At 49.3% G+C, this 14664-nt stretch overlaps 2 protein-coding genes across 2 annotated transcripts; both read right to left on the reverse strand.

Moving 5' to 3' along the window:
* Positions 1-5: 5 nt before the first annotated feature.
* On the reverse strand, positions 6-9967 carry tmprss3a (transmembrane serine protease 3a). Its single transcript, XM_041951132.1, has 14 exons — positions 9901-9967; positions 9727-9773; positions 8689-8908; positions 7662-7775; positions 6344-6460; positions 5888-6011; positions 5215-5334; positions 4862-4908; positions 4068-4233; positions 3056-3225; positions 2497-2592; positions 2271-2413; positions 1229-1378; positions 6-134 (listed from the first exon to the last, which is right to left on the reverse strand). Exons 1-14 carry the CDS (start codon positions 9965-9967, stop codon positions 90-92), a joined length of 1626 nt encoding a protein of 541 aa, XP_041807066.1. The 3' UTR covers positions 6-89.
* A 642-nt stretch (positions 9968-10609) lies between these two features.
* Positions 10610-13780, reverse strand: fgf9 (fibroblast growth factor 9). The gene is made up of 4 exons (XM_041951439.1): positions 13493-13780; positions 11612-11740; positions 11400-11503; positions 10610-11251 (listed from the first exon to the last, which is right to left on the reverse strand). The coding sequence occupies exons 1-4, from the start codon at positions 13650-13652 to the stop codon at positions 11069-11071; spliced, it is 576 nt and encodes a 191-aa protein (XP_041807373.1). The 5' UTR covers positions 13653-13780; the 3' UTR covers positions 10610-11068.
* Between the last annotated feature and the right edge of the window lie 884 nt (positions 13781-14664).

Here is a 14664-nt window from a genome sequence, read left to right on the forward strand (position 1 = left end):
TGGTGCTGGAGTTGATCTCTTTAGTTTTTGGTCGGTGTTTTTCATGTGTGGACATCCAAACAGAATCCTGTGAGAAGCAACAAGGAGCTTCAGTTGTCTGAACTCAGAGTTGGAGGATTTTGAGTCTCTTCTCTCTGAAAGAACAAAGAAATGGAGAGTTTTAACAGACACCCACCCGTGGCTCCATCTTTACCAACCTCCAGGGCGAAGCGGGGTTTGTTTTCAAAGTGAACCCCCACGTATGCAGAGAAAATGATGCATAAAGCATCTTCAGCATATCAATGCAAAGTGAAACCTGGAGTTTAGATTGCAGAACACACACCGCTCTGCTTTTACCATATAAAGACGGCTGAAGTTAGGCCAATAGGACGACCCCTCCAGCTGCTGTGGTCAGATTCCATTACAGAGGAGAACCAGCTGTCGGTCCAACATCACACAGCGAGGTCGCCGACAGCTGGTCCTCTGCTGCGGTCAATTAGTCAAGGTTTAACTGGAGGAACTTCCTCTTAAAATTCACTGAATGTCCTCAGAACAACCTCATGGCCACATTAAAGAGTCATAATATCAGATTAAAACCACTTAGGGTTCACTGCAGTGAGCCAGCACGCTCAGTACCTGGGCCGGTTCCACAGAGACCAGAACGGCTTCGATCTGAGTCAGAGACTTCAGACTGACAGAAATTCATCGGCTGCTCGAAGCCGTTCCAGTTCCTGAGCGAGAAATCACGTCAGCGCAGTTTAGCTTCCTTCAGTCCAGCAGAAAATGTTCACGTTCTGGACAAGAAGAGTGAAACAAAGCAACAAACACGGGTCTGAGTTTAAAGTTAGCCTGCTGGCAGCGCGGCTAACTTTAGCCTTAGAGTAAGTTTGTTTTTCTTTTTGTGAAGCTGTCTGACTTTACTGTGGCCACAGACCAGTCTAAAGATCTGAGGGACTGACCCCCAGAGCCCCCCAGAACCCCGAAACTGCAGCAGCTAAGTGGAATTCAGCCGTCATTCATTGTATTATTTCAGAGCCGCTCTGCCGTCCTTCAGCGTGGGCTGAGAGCCGTCCTGTGTCTGAATATATTCACTGTTCATTAACATCCCAAACTCAACCGTGAGAGGAGAGACATGCTGACCACATGGTGAATCGCTGATGCATGAGGCTCAGCGCTAGTATTGTGTTCCTCAAAGGCCAAACCGCTGTGGGTCGGGTCCCTCTAAAGAGGCAGCTTGTCAGGTACTGACCTCCATCTGTTGGCGGATCCAGCTGAGCGACTGTGTAATGCGAGTGTAGACGCCCGGCTTGTTCCTCACGGCGCAGCCGATTCCCCAGCTGGTCGCTCCGACCAGCTTCCACACCGAGTCCTCGCAGGCCAGAGGACCTCCGCTGTCCCCCTGAGGACGGACACACACAGGTGAGACCACCACAGTCCTCATCTCCCTCACAGCTTCATTCACAGATGCAGGAGAGGCTTCTTTAAAACTTTTGGGGCATTTTAAAGTGACACATTTTATTTTTCTGACTTTAAAGTATTTTAGTTGTGATAACTATGGTGACGATTCATTCTGCACGTCCCATTGTGTCCGTTTAATTTCCTGAAGACGAACAGATGTGTAACTACGTGTAAATTCCTTGAAAAGATGATATGAACTCACTCTGCAGGCTCACCACCACCAGAGGCACCCTCCACATCGTCATCTAATAAAAACATCCATTACGGCCGCTTTAAGTAAGATTTAAATGATTAATTTGTCTATTTGAGACGGACACTGCAGGGCTTTTCCACCTGTCGTGCAGGTGGTCGCCTCTGATTGGAGCACACTCTGCAGAACAGCTGTAGTTTGTTGTCGCTGTAGAGTTCAGGTTGTGTACAGGATGAAAACACTGTGTGTCTCTGAACTGATCACAGTTCGCTTCAGTTAGGATTTATTGGCATCTGCTGGTGAGGGAACAGACTGCAGTCTGACTGACAGACCTGCGAGGCCGGGGGAAGTTCTCCCACGGTGGATGATTTCACCCATGTGATAAACGGATGGTTTTGATCTCAGCTCTGCGGATCTTCCAGAACTAAATGCCCTCGTGGAAATGATTTGGTTCCTGATAACACTTCAGGTTGGCTTGATGAAGCCTCGCGGTCCAAATGTCCTCTATTTATGACTGATTACTGTTTTACTCAGGATTACATCCACTCCACTGTAATGTGTTATCATTTTTTTTTCTGATTAAACTCGGTATAGTTGTTTCTGCTCTGAAACCAATCCTAAATGTAGAGAAGACCGTCTGTACCTGGCAGGAGTCGGTTCCTCCCTCCAGGTATCCTGCACAGATCATCCAGGAGGAGATGAAGCCCTGGTAGACCTCCGGCTGGTTGCAGGTCTTAGTGGACAGGAGCGGCACCATGGCCGAGCGCAGGACCACGCTCGTCTCTCCTGGAAAAACGCGTCACGTCAGTCACGACGGCAGCGGCGTGGGGGTGAAATCACGGACCTCATCGGCTCGTGCTCAGACTCACCTTCATCCTCAGTCGCTCCCCATCCAGAGATCCAGCACATGGTGCCCTCCTCAAACTCCTCGCCGTAGTTGGGCAGACAGATGGGCTCCACGAGGCCTACAGAGGAGAAGTGATGAAGTGCAACCCCAGAGGATCAGACACACTGCACCAAACCGTGTGTTTCCACCATCATCATCATCAATCAGGAAGTAATCCTGCCGGCACAAGGTGGTCTGTGCAGCTCGGACGGAAAGGACGCTGCAGCGAGGACAGAAGAGGACTGATGGCTGACACACAGAGGGACGACAGAGGCCCCCTCACTGCACCGAGACCAGAGACAGAATGAAGGGGAGACCCTCAACGTGTTTAGCACTGGGCTTAGAACACATCATGTATCAGCACGCAGACCCTCGGGGGTCCCAAAGGCCTCAGGTCTGACGGACACCTCAGATTAATCTGCAGACCTTCTGGCTGCTCCTCAGTCTGCTGAGATGCAGCAGAGAGCTCTGGACAGCTTTGAGACGGACGAGTGGATGAATGAGTGAGGGGGAGCAGGCAGGGTCTTAAAAAAGGACTTTACCATTGAAGACAAGCGGCGCGGCCAGCTTCATCAGAGCGATATCGTAGTCCAGTCCTTTGGGCCTGTAGCGGCTGTGGTATATGATCTGCTCCACAGCCAGGGACTGAGCCCCGTGGACCGGCTGCTCCGTCAGCCCCACGTGGACCGCCCACATGGAGGGGTCTGCAAACCTGACGGCAGACAGCAGAGGAGGAGACGCAGCGAAACACAACAGTCAAGTCAAAGCGGAAGAAACAATCACAGCACCAAGTCACATGTTCGTTTAGGAGCGCGTCTCCCCGCCGGGCTGAAGGAGTAACTGCAGAGTAATCTGAGTCCACTACGCCACGTGGAGCGTTCAGACCGCTTCACACAGCTCAGGTGGGCCGGGCTTGACCCTGTTGCCACGGTGCCAGCTCAGGTGATGTATTGATCAGGGTTACGTTCAGTTCAGCAGGTTGAATTGAAGACATCTGTGTCATGGTCATATTGATCAAAGCTTTGAAGTATGATGGAAAACAGGACCTACAGTTAGATATTTTTACTGTATTTCACACGTTTTCAGTACTACAGCAGCGTGATATCATGAATTAAATGAATGCAACCTGGTGGATAAACAATGAAAAATTCTAATTTATTTACTTTTTAAAAAAAAAATCTAATTATGAGCTCAGGAGCTTCCTAACATGCGAAGGCCACAGTGTGCTTTTCAGCCCTGAGTATCGCCTGCAGGCTTCCTCTCAGCTCCCGATGAAGCTGGACAGCTGCGAGTGCACAGTAATGAAAGAAGCTCGTATCAGCCTTTTTTAAATCATCTCTCATCTGAAGCCTGACAGCTGGACAGACAGGAGCCGCCGTTCAGAGAGATTTTAAGATGAAAATAAAATATGAACAGGATTTATTTCTGTGCCCAGTAATTAGTCTCTTGTCCTCCTGTCACACAGTCAGGTGTGGACCTTTAATTAGCCACTAACGGGCACTTTATTGCACAGCTCCTGTGGATGCTTGCACTCAGTCATCGTGTGTGACTCACCCGTACACACAGTGAGCTGCCGTGAGGATCCAGCGCGACGTCACGATGGAGCCTCCACACAGGTGTTCGCTGTTGAAGTGGAGGCTCACCTGCCAGGGGAACTGCCCCGGCTTCGAGATGTTCCCCCCGACGATTCGAGTGTTGTACTGAGGCCTGGAGCCGCACTCTGAGGACGGACGTATGGAGGGTCAAAGGTCAGCTCGAGGACGACTCATACACGCTACATTAGCAGCAGGCGCCAGTGGGCTGACGCTGTCAGTCTGTGACGGTCTGAGCCGCTGAGGGTCACTTTGCTGTTTCACTGTCTCGTGACGCGTTCAAAGGCTTTTAGCAGCATGAACGTGAGAAAAACATCCAAAACGTCTTTCACTTCCATGAAAAGGGTTCATTCTAGTGGCTGATCTGCTGGTCTAATGCTGCACTTTCCTGATGTCATCAGGGTCATTTAGTCAGACTTATCAGAACCACAGAAGAAGAGATGATGCCTGTTTTCACAGGCTGAAGGCCCCTAATACCAGACGGGTGCAGCTGTAAATATTGATCCGAATTATCGACTACGAGCAAAAATATCAATATCAGCCTTCACAAACTCATGCACAAATACACACAAACACACACTTTCACATGAACGTGAGACATCTACTTGTCTTAGCAGGCAAAAATAACAACACACACACACGCACACACACATAGCATGCCATGCAGTCACGTGTGCACATGCAGGAAGCACATGTGACCCTTTGACTGCATCCTCAGACTTCAACAAAGAGTCCGTCTGCAGGACGTTTTCTCACCCAGACATTTCAGAGTGGCCACCCTCCCTGAGCTGCACTCAGTCTTACTGCGGCGACACAGGAAGTGGGGGTCAGGTCACACAGACACTCAGTACAACAGTGACTGACAGCAGCGACACTCATCAGCGTCAGTGAAGAAGCTCGACAGGCTGAAAGTGTTCATGTTCATGGCTGGAGCATTAATATGAAGCGGCTGCGTATTATTTCATCCCTTAATGTCCTCAGAGCACCAACAGCTTTCACAATAAAAGCATAAACAGCTGCTTTGTCTGCAGGCTGAGACGAAGATGAAGATGGAGATGAAGCACAGTTTGTGTGATTTTCATTCGTTCAGATGTGGATGTGCGTCCTACCTGAAGGTCGTGGCGTTCTGGAGTTTAATGATCTGTGATTGGCTCAGGTTGATGGACACCAGGTTGTACTGAAGGTCCTGCTCAATGGAGGCCAGAGAGATGAAGAACGACTCCACGTACCTGGCAGACAGACAGGCAGGCAGGCAGACAGGCAGACAGGTAGACAGAGACAGGCAGACAGAGACACAGACAGACATAAAGACAGGCAGGCAGACAGACAGACAGGCAGGCAGACAGACAGACAGACAGACAGACAGAGACACAGACAGGCAGGCAGGCAGACAGACAGACAGAGACACAGACAGACAGGCAGACAGACAGACAGAGACACAGGCAGACAGACAGAGACACAGACAGGCAGACAGACAGACAGAGACACAGGCAGACAGACAGGCAGGCAGACAGACAGAGACACAGACAGACAGACAGAATGTCCATGAGGCTGTGTGAACCTGAAAATAATGTGTTAGAGCAGCAGGACGAGCCTGTTTCCTGTCAGACTCATTAAAGTGCAGCTCGTTGTGCTTTGATTCGATCAGACAAGGGACTTTAATGGACATCTGAAGCTCTTTAATGCTCCATGAACGTCTGAACGGTGCGGGACAATCCAGGTGGAGACAAGCCGAGTGAAAAGGGGGACGTGCAGACAGAGCAGAGAGTCCTGAAGACAAACCTGGAGTATCCCAGCTGCCTGCAGGCAGAGACCCCCAACCAGTTGTTCCAGCCCTCTGAACAGACTGTCCTCCAGACCCCTCCTCTCTGGACCTGCACGACAGAACTCCTCCCACTCAGACGCACTGACACACAGACAGAGAGACGGAGAGACAGATATGGAGACAGACATAAAAACAGACACACAGACAGAGAGAGACAGGTTTGTAATAGCAGTTAGGACCAGTATGGTGTCAGTCAGTATGAGTCCAGGTTTAAAATATCTAAATGTGTTGTTTTGTGAACCATCAAATAAATGAACGTCCTCTTCAGCGCTGCAGCTCCATGTGGCTGTGAGACAAACAGGAAGTGGTTCACTGAGCTGCCAGAGGGCAGGTAAAGGTGTTCGCTGAGAGGACTTTTCTAAACTTTTCACTCAATGACTGTGTGTGTGTGTGTGTGTGTGTGTGTGTCTCACCACAGCCGAGCTCGTCCTCTCCGTTGTCACAGTGAACGTCTCCGTCACACTGAGCCGAGCTGCTGATGCATTTAGACGAAGAGCCACAACGAAACTTCCCCACACAGCTCAGACCCACTGTACACACACACACACACACACACACACACACACACATATACACACACACGTACACACACACACACACACACACATGTACACACACGCACATACACACACGCATACACACACATATACACACACACATACACACACACACACGTACACACACACACACATGTACACACACACATATACACACACACACATGTACACACACACATATACACACATGTACACGCACGCACATACACACGCACGCACACACACAAACACACGCACATACACACACGCACATACACACATATATACACACACAAACACACACACATATACACACATGTACACACACATATATACACACATGTACACACACGCACATACACACACACACAGATGTACACACACATGCACACACACACACACACACACACACACACACACACACACACACACACACACATACACACACACACACACACATACACACATGTTAGGTTTCCATCACTTTTGGGGACATTACTTGGACTTACATTCATTTCCTGGAGACTAACCATAACCACTACCTGCCTAAACTTAACCTAAACCTAAACCTAAACCTAAACCTAACCTTTACTGCAACCAAATGATGCTTATGTGACCACCTGGCTGGTTAGCTGCTAACAGGTATTCACTGTTTCTGTATGTTTCCAACAACACATAACAACATATTGATTGTGAGACACAGTAAGAACCGATATAAACCATCATCTGATCCATCTGATCATGAAGACCAAAACAAGATGAAATAAAGGAAATACATGAAGTCTCATCAAGATTAATGCAAAGATTCAAAAGAGTCAAAGTCAATTTTGAAGGAATAAACTGGTTTTAAAATGAAAACTTAAGATTCAGATATTTGAAAATCAGACTGAGTGTCTGAAATAACTGCACATCATGTCCTTAAATCGCCTGTTTCAGAGCTGTTTGAGCTCACAGAAAACGCCATAATTAACTGTAATTTAACTAACCAACTACATTCACCCCCCTCGTGTAAAGTTTCTGCTCGACATCGCGACCACGAGTGACCTCGTGCATCCTGCCCGCACTGTGTGGGTGGGATTGAAATTGTGTAACAGGTAAGGACCCCATCAAATATTGATGGAGCAAAGGCAGCCCACGCTACAGTGGCTCCATTATTGCCAAATGGACAAAGTTCACACGGCTCTGAGCTCTTTACCTCCGAGGCCGACGCCGAGAGCGAGAGTGACCACGACGGCGAGGCACGAGGCGATCAACAGCTCCAAGCGGTGGGCCAGCAGTCGGTTCTTCCAGCTTTTCCCCAGGTCATCCTCTGCTGAGACGACACAGTTTATCAACATCATCTGCTTACATGGTTCCCAATATAAGTTGAAACTGGGAGAGGGGACGGGACAACGCCAGCTACGTCATCGCCCGCAGAGCTTCTCAGCTCTGAAGCCATGAAACAATGGGTCACATCACACCAAGAGTCTCTTCTTTAGTTAAAACCAGCGTTTAAAGGACCAGTGTGAGGGATTTAGTGGCATCTAGTGGTGAGGTTGCAGATTGCAACCAACTGAACACCCCTCACCTCACCCCCTCCTTTTAAACGTGAAGGAGATGCAGGCGGCTAAAAACACAAGTCAGAGTTTGGTTTGTCCCCTCTGGGCTCCTGTAGAAACATGGTGGACTCTGTGGAGGATCTGCTCCCTCTGTACATATAAAAACTGATTCTAAGCTAAAGAAACACAAAGATTCTTATTTTCAGGTGATTGTACACTAATGGAACAGAACTAACCCCTGAATCCTCCACACTGGACCTTTAATGTGTCTTCACGTCTGTCCTGTGCTCGGTCTGACAGTCAGTCCATTCAGTCCTACTGGAGACTTTCATGCTTAAAGGTTAATGTGTCTGTTGGTCACGTTCACACCTCTGTGTGAGTTTTTAATGAAACTGAACTAAGTGTAACCTCTTCAGCGCGATCACACGGACGTTCAGCAGCCGAATCAGAATCCTGCACTTTGTTTTTGTCTGTTGGAGGTAAAGAAACACGTGTTCTCGTGGGAAAGTGACGAGAACAAAGAGCCGAAGGACAGAACATAGAAGCTGGTGTGGGACGGATGCAGCACTTCTCTGCTCGGTGTCAGTCAGCTCACGTTTCCAGCAGATCCCACCGTAACTCGACCTGTGTGCGGTAATCTCCATTGTTTCACGCCGTTACCTGAAGAACATCAGCGGCTCTCACCGTGGATGAACGGCTGCACCTTGGTGATTGGCATGCCGGGGCTGGGGGCGGCCGCAGGTTTGGCGGGATCGTCCTCTGACTGGGGGTCAGCCGCAAAGCTGCCCAGGGGGCTGACGTTCAGTGTGTTGGGGGTCTCGACCGTGGGGAGGTCTTCCTCCGTCACTGACACCACCTCTATCCTGGAGGGGTCCGGGTGCTCAGGTGCCTCTGCCTTAACTTCCTAAATGGGAGCAAAATAGATAGAAATGAATCATCTGATGGTGATTTAACAAACTGCACCTGCTGACAAATCTGTGACAGCAGAGACTCGAGGGTGAAAACCTCATCCAAGGTTTCGGAGACGTGTTCGGGATTGGACAAAAGAAGGTGCTGACGTGTGAGGCGGCTGATGAAGAGTCCGGCCTCAGTCCAGCAATCGGGACGATACCTGACGGTTCAGATAGAGTGCAAACTGCAACATCGGAGCGCAGGAAGGTTGATGGACGAGGTCCCAGGAGACCAGGTGGACTCACAGGTTCTCCTCTACAGAGCTGAACGTTTGCTTCTGTTCTTCTTCTCTGTTTGAAATGAAGACTCTGTTACCACAGCATGTCTTCATCACGCACCTCCAGGCTGTCCGCCAGTAGAAAGCAGATGATATCAAGACTGCTCTCTGGACAAAAGGACACTCTTCTGTTTGACCACCAGCTGTTGGGGGGGGGGGTCTCTGGGAGATGCACTCGCCCCCTGTGTTGCTGCAGGGTTTCATAACTCAAACTCTAACCAGCCAACTACAACCTCCACTCTCTGTTCTTTAAAGCCAAACCAGGCCTGTGAACAGCAGCAGACACCATGCAGCCTTCACACTGCAGGAGACAGGTCTGAGGTCGTCCTGTGGAGACACAGTCTCCTCCTCCAGCTCCCTCCATCACCGTCTCATTTAGACCTGTCACCACTGATTAATTTTACTGTTGATTGACCAATTTCTGTATGAATCAATTAAAAATACAATCTATGCCAGAAAATAATGAGAAAAGAATCAGAATCTTGTCCACTCACTGTGGGGGGAGTCGCTGTGTCAGCAGGACTGTTGGCAGCAGGATCTGCTGGAAAAAAAAAAAAAGAGATGAGAGACAGGTAGATGAGTGGAGACGAAGTGGACAGAAGAAAGACGAGAGGAAGAAGACACGAAGAAAAGGGAGAAACAAGCAGATCTGCTCCCGTCCAACGTACTGATCTCCACAAAGCTCTTCGTCATCGTGCCATCGTCCACACTCAGCTGGGCTTTGTCTAAGACCATATCCCACCGGGTACCTGCCGCCCTGTTCCTGCCTCCTTCCTCTCTTTTACTCCCTTCTTCTTCTCCCGCTCTCTCTGTTTTAATGGCCGCCCTCCTGCCGTGCCTACACTTTGGTACAAACAGACACCTGAGCAGGTGAGTGCTGCCGCTCAGAGTGGGGATCAGGTGACCCTGCGCCTCCCACTCTGTGGGTAAGATTACAGACTCGTGTGTCCCTGAAGTGTGCAGGGAGTCGGTGTGTGGAGGCAGGTGGAGGAGGAGGAGGGAGGTGCAGGAACGGCTTTGAAAGAGGTTCTGTGTGCACCTGAACGTCCGCTGCTTCCTCCACAGACCAGCATGACAAACATCTGAACCGGGAATCTGCTTCAACAGATGCTGACGCGGTCAAAGGGTGTAGAAAAATAGACATTTTATTTAGTGCTGCAAAGCATCCAAAAACGAAACCACACAAACGAGATAAATACAGATTAAAAAAACTATGAACAACTTAAAAACAAGCAGACATAAACAGTCTCTTCCACTTCAATATTTCTAACACAGCAGATTCTCAAACTCCACAAGGTTTGCTTCTCTAACAAAGCTTCAAAGTTGGTGGACCGACTTTCACTTTGTTATAGTTTACGTGGTAACAAACAGTTAGCATTACACATGTAGCATCATTAGCATTCATTTGGAATCGCTGAAGTCCGACAATCACTCTTACTTTAGCTCTGCTTTGGTCTCCACCAAGTCCTGAGTGACACATCAGCTGACTGTCTGTCTGTCAGCTGATTGGTCAGGCAGCTCGTTTGAATGATTTCAGTTATTTAACATGCAAGTTTGGGCAGCTGCTGCCCAGTGAACACATCATTACTGCGTCTGTTCCACGTGTTTTAACTCCCTTTAAACGTGGCTGCATCGCACCACAAGCGGCCGCCTACTTCAGGTCTGTAAAGCACAGTGGAGTGTGACGTAGCCTCGGCGCTCAGTTCACTGTTCTGTTCTGTTCTGTTCTGTGCTCCACAGAATCCCTCCGACTGCGTCTCTTGGACGAGGCGCTCGTCTTCGGTCTGGTTGCTGTGCGGAGGCCAGTTTCACAGTTCTAGAAAAGCTGGTCCCTGATCAGGCAGTCCTCCGAGGTAGGAAGTGGGTGCAGGACTGGTGGCGGCCCACGGTGTTGCCCTTCCTCAGCTCCCCCTTGTGTGAAAGAGCCAGATAGATGCCTGGGTGAGACAGGGAGGAGTAGGTGGTGTAGTGGTTCTCCTCCAGGTTCTCCTTCAGCAGGCAGTCGTCAGAAAACTGCTCCTGGAAAAGACATTTAAGATGGTGTTTTGGTTCCATTGCTCAGCTCCGTGCTTCGTCCTCAGCAGCTCTGAGACATGCACTAATCTCATGCCGGACACGTTTAAAGCTGGCTGTCCCGCTGCTGTGAGCTGTGCGGTGGGCTACATACCGCTGCGTACGCCAGGCCCTCTGCGCTCAGGCACAGGTACAAGCCGCTCTTCACTCCTCTGATTCCCACGACTCCGTGTTTCATGGCGAACACCTTCAGCCAGCCTGGAGGGGACGCAGACATGCAGGATGAAGCCACGAGTAAAACCACATCAACGAATACACAGAAAACCTGAGACAAACGGGGGGGGGCATACGTGTGGCTGGACTCACAGTCCTCAGTGGGTTTGTGGACACCTCCCACGGAGCCGCTGGGCAGAATCTGGAGATGGTAGCCAATCCCAACGCGACAGTAGAGCAGCTGCTGTTTGACGCCCCCTCTGATTGGCTGAGGACTGGAACCTGCTTCACAGAGAGATGATTGGTGATGATCGAGCACCTGAGGAAATTCCCATCAGTTCCCATCGGACCGCGCAGAAGAACAGGAGGGGATTTTTTCAAATCTGGTTTAACGCAGCCCTCAGGTGTTACTGTAAACATTCCTCCTGTTCATACTGGCCGAGGACAGAGTCCTGGTTCTGTCCTCAGACTGCCAGCCTTCAGTCTGTTTCACACCTGATGTGGCTGCTAACACCTCATATTAGCTTCAGCTGAGCTTTAGAATGGATTTTTTACAGCCACCAATAACTCTTTCAACATGCATGTTGCTGTATTATGACCAGAAGTAGAATGTAAATGAGTACATTTACTCTCGTAAAGCACTTTGAATTTGAGGTACTTTCTTGTTGTACTCTTCCGACAGCTTTAGCTCCTTCGTTTTAATGAACTATCTGAATGTGTTTGTAATAATGTGGAGCTTTGGACTAAACAAACACTGTGAAGGCGTCACTTTGGCCTCATCGTCACCACATTTCTCACTATTTTCACAATGTTTCCAAACCGAACGATCGATCGATTAATGGAGGAAATAATCAGCTGATTGATCCAGAATGAAAAGAATCATTAGTTCAAATGAAGCTCAACCAGCTCCAACAGTAAAATCCTGCTTTGACATGAACGACTGAGTCACAGTAATCTGATGAGAACAGAGAGAACAGGAGAACAGAAGAACAGGAGAACAGATAGAACGGGAGATCAGATAGAACAGGAGAACAGCAGAACAGTAGAACAGGAGAACATGAGGACAGTAGAACAGATAGAACAGGAGGACAGGGGAACAGTGGAACAGGACAACAGTGGAACAGGAGAACAGATAGAACAGGAGAACAGATAGAACAGGAGAACAGGGGAACAGGGGAACAGGAGAACAGGGGAACAGGAGAACAGATACAACAGTAGAACAGATAGAACAGGGGAACAGGAGAACAGATAGAACAGGGGAACAGGAGAACAGGAGATCAGATAGAACAGGAGAACAGTGGAACAGGAGAACAGTTGAACAGATGGAACAGTAGAACAGATAGAACAGGAGAACAGATAGAACAGGAGAACAGGGGAACAGGAGAACAGGAGAACAGTGGAACAGGAGAACAGATATAACAGGAGAACAGCAGAACAGATAGAACAGGGGAACAGGAGAACAGATAGAACAGGAGAACAGTGGAGCAGGAGAACAGCAGAACAGTGGAACAGGAGAACAGTTGAACAGATGGAACAGTAGAACAGATAGAACAGGAGAACAGTAGAACAGATAGAACAGGAGAACAGATGGAACAGTAGAACAGATGGAACAGTAGAACAGATAGAACAGGAGAACAGATAGAACAGGAGAACAGTGGAACAGAAGAACAGTGGAACAGGAGAACAGATAGAACAGAAGAACAGTAGAACAGAAGAACAGTGGAACAGGAGAACAGATAGAACAGGAGAACAGTGGAACAGGAGAACAGTTGAACAGATAGAACAGCAGAACAGTCACAGGGACGTTTTACTTCATGTTCCTCATTATACTGACATACTTTTACTGCAGTAACATGTGATTATTGCTGTTATTACTGTGAGTATTTGTCTTGCAGTAACACTGCTCATCAGTGATGTTTCTCCTTCACCTTGTTTTCATCTCGTGATGTCACACAGGTGACACAAAGAGAAAAACATTTGTGTCTGTGAAAAGACGGTGTAGACGTTGAAAGAACCTGTCAGGTGCCGGCTCACCTGTTCCTTTCAGCGGGGAGTCCCTCATGTGCAGCTTCCAGAGGTCTCGGAGGCGAGCGGCGTGCTGCTCAGGTGACATCACGGCGTCCTGTTTCTTTGCTCCCGCCGGTCGATCACACAGCCCGAACACCAGCAGCAGCAGCAGCGAGGAAACATTCATACTGACGCTCAGACAGCTGCCAGCAGACCGGGCGACGGCGTCCAGCAAACACTCATGTCCACGGAGTCAGTCCAGCAGGTCCAGGTCAGGCCTCCTCTTCCTCCGTGAGCCTCCCTGCCTTCTCTGCTCATCCCCTCTACACACACTTCCTGCTTTTATCTCCTGTACGCCTCCTTCTCCCCTGCAGCACTGACTGACAGGGACACAGTGAGACGCTCTGCGCTGCACTATCATTATCAGTGACATATCAGTAATCCTGCCAACAGCAGCCTGAACACACGTGCTGTTCTCTGAAGCTGCTGCACACACACACACGCCTCCTCCTCCTCCTCTTCCTCCTCCAGCTGCAGCTCATCCGCCTCAAAGCTTTACCCCAACCACTGGAGGACGGAGAAAGGTGCAGTCTGGTCCGCTCTCACGCTCGGCTGTTTGGGTGCAGCCTGCGTACATGAGCGTGTTTTCATGTCGCCCAATCAGGCCTCTGACGGGCGAGAGACATGCAAACTGTCTGTTCAGTATCACAATCAGGAGATTGGAGAGCAGCTGAGCTGATAGTGTGAGCAGGAACGAACACACACACACACACACACACACACACGGCCAAATGTATGTGGACGCCTGAGCACTGAACAGACATGTGAAAGCTGAAACCACGTTCGTTAACGTGCCGCTCCGACAGCCTCCTGGTTCCAGCACCTCCACCTGATGCTGAAGCTGCTGCTGGTTTGATCCCATTCAGACACCACCAGAGAGGTCTGACACTGATGCTGGTGAAGAATCAGAGTGCACAGGGCAGACCTGATGTCGGTTACATGATGATACACTGAGAGCTTAAAGCAAAGCAGAGGGAAACAAAGATGTGGATCTCTGAATGTCACTCCTCGTCTACAGCTGCTCTGGATTTCTCTTTGACTGAACTGACCTGTCATTTCATTTCACTTCATATAACAAACGTGAGATGTGGGCAGCGAGTCAGAGGTCAGAGGTCAGAGGTCTGCAACCAGACCAGACA

This window comes from Chelmon rostratus, chromosome 13 (genome assembly GCF_017976325.1).
Source record: "Chelmon rostratus isolate fCheRos1 chromosome 13, fCheRos1.pri, whole genome shotgun sequence".
Classification (NCBI taxonomy): Eukaryota; Metazoa; Chordata; class Actinopteri; order Chaetodontiformes; family Chaetodontidae; genus Chelmon; species Chelmon rostratus.

Coding starts and splice junctions, on each gene's coding strand:
- tmprss3a (XM_041951132.1), bottom strand. CDS start 9,967: ATGGTCTTAGACAAAGCCCAGCTGAGTGTGGACGATGGCACGATGACG. Junction 9,774..9,900: donor GAAGAGCTTTGTGGAGATCA/GTACGTTGGACG, acceptor TTTTTTTTCCAG/CAGATCCTGCTGCCAACAGT. Junction 3,226..4,067: donor GCAGCTCACTGTGTGTACGG/GTGAGTCACACA, acceptor GTCTGCCGTCAG/GTTTGCAGACCCCTCCATGT.
- fgf9 (XM_041951439.1), bottom strand. CDS start 13,652: ATGAATGTTTCCTCGCTGCTGCTGCTGCTGGTGTTCGGGCTGTGTGAT. Junction 11,741..13,492: donor CTCCCCGCTGAAAGGAACAG/GTGAGCCGGCAC, acceptor TCTGTGAAGCAG/GTTCCAGTCCTCAGCCAATC. Junction 11,504..11,611: donor CCACAAACCCACTGAGGACT/GTGAGTCCAGCC, acceptor CGTCCCCTCCAG/GCTGGCTGAAGGTGTTCGCC.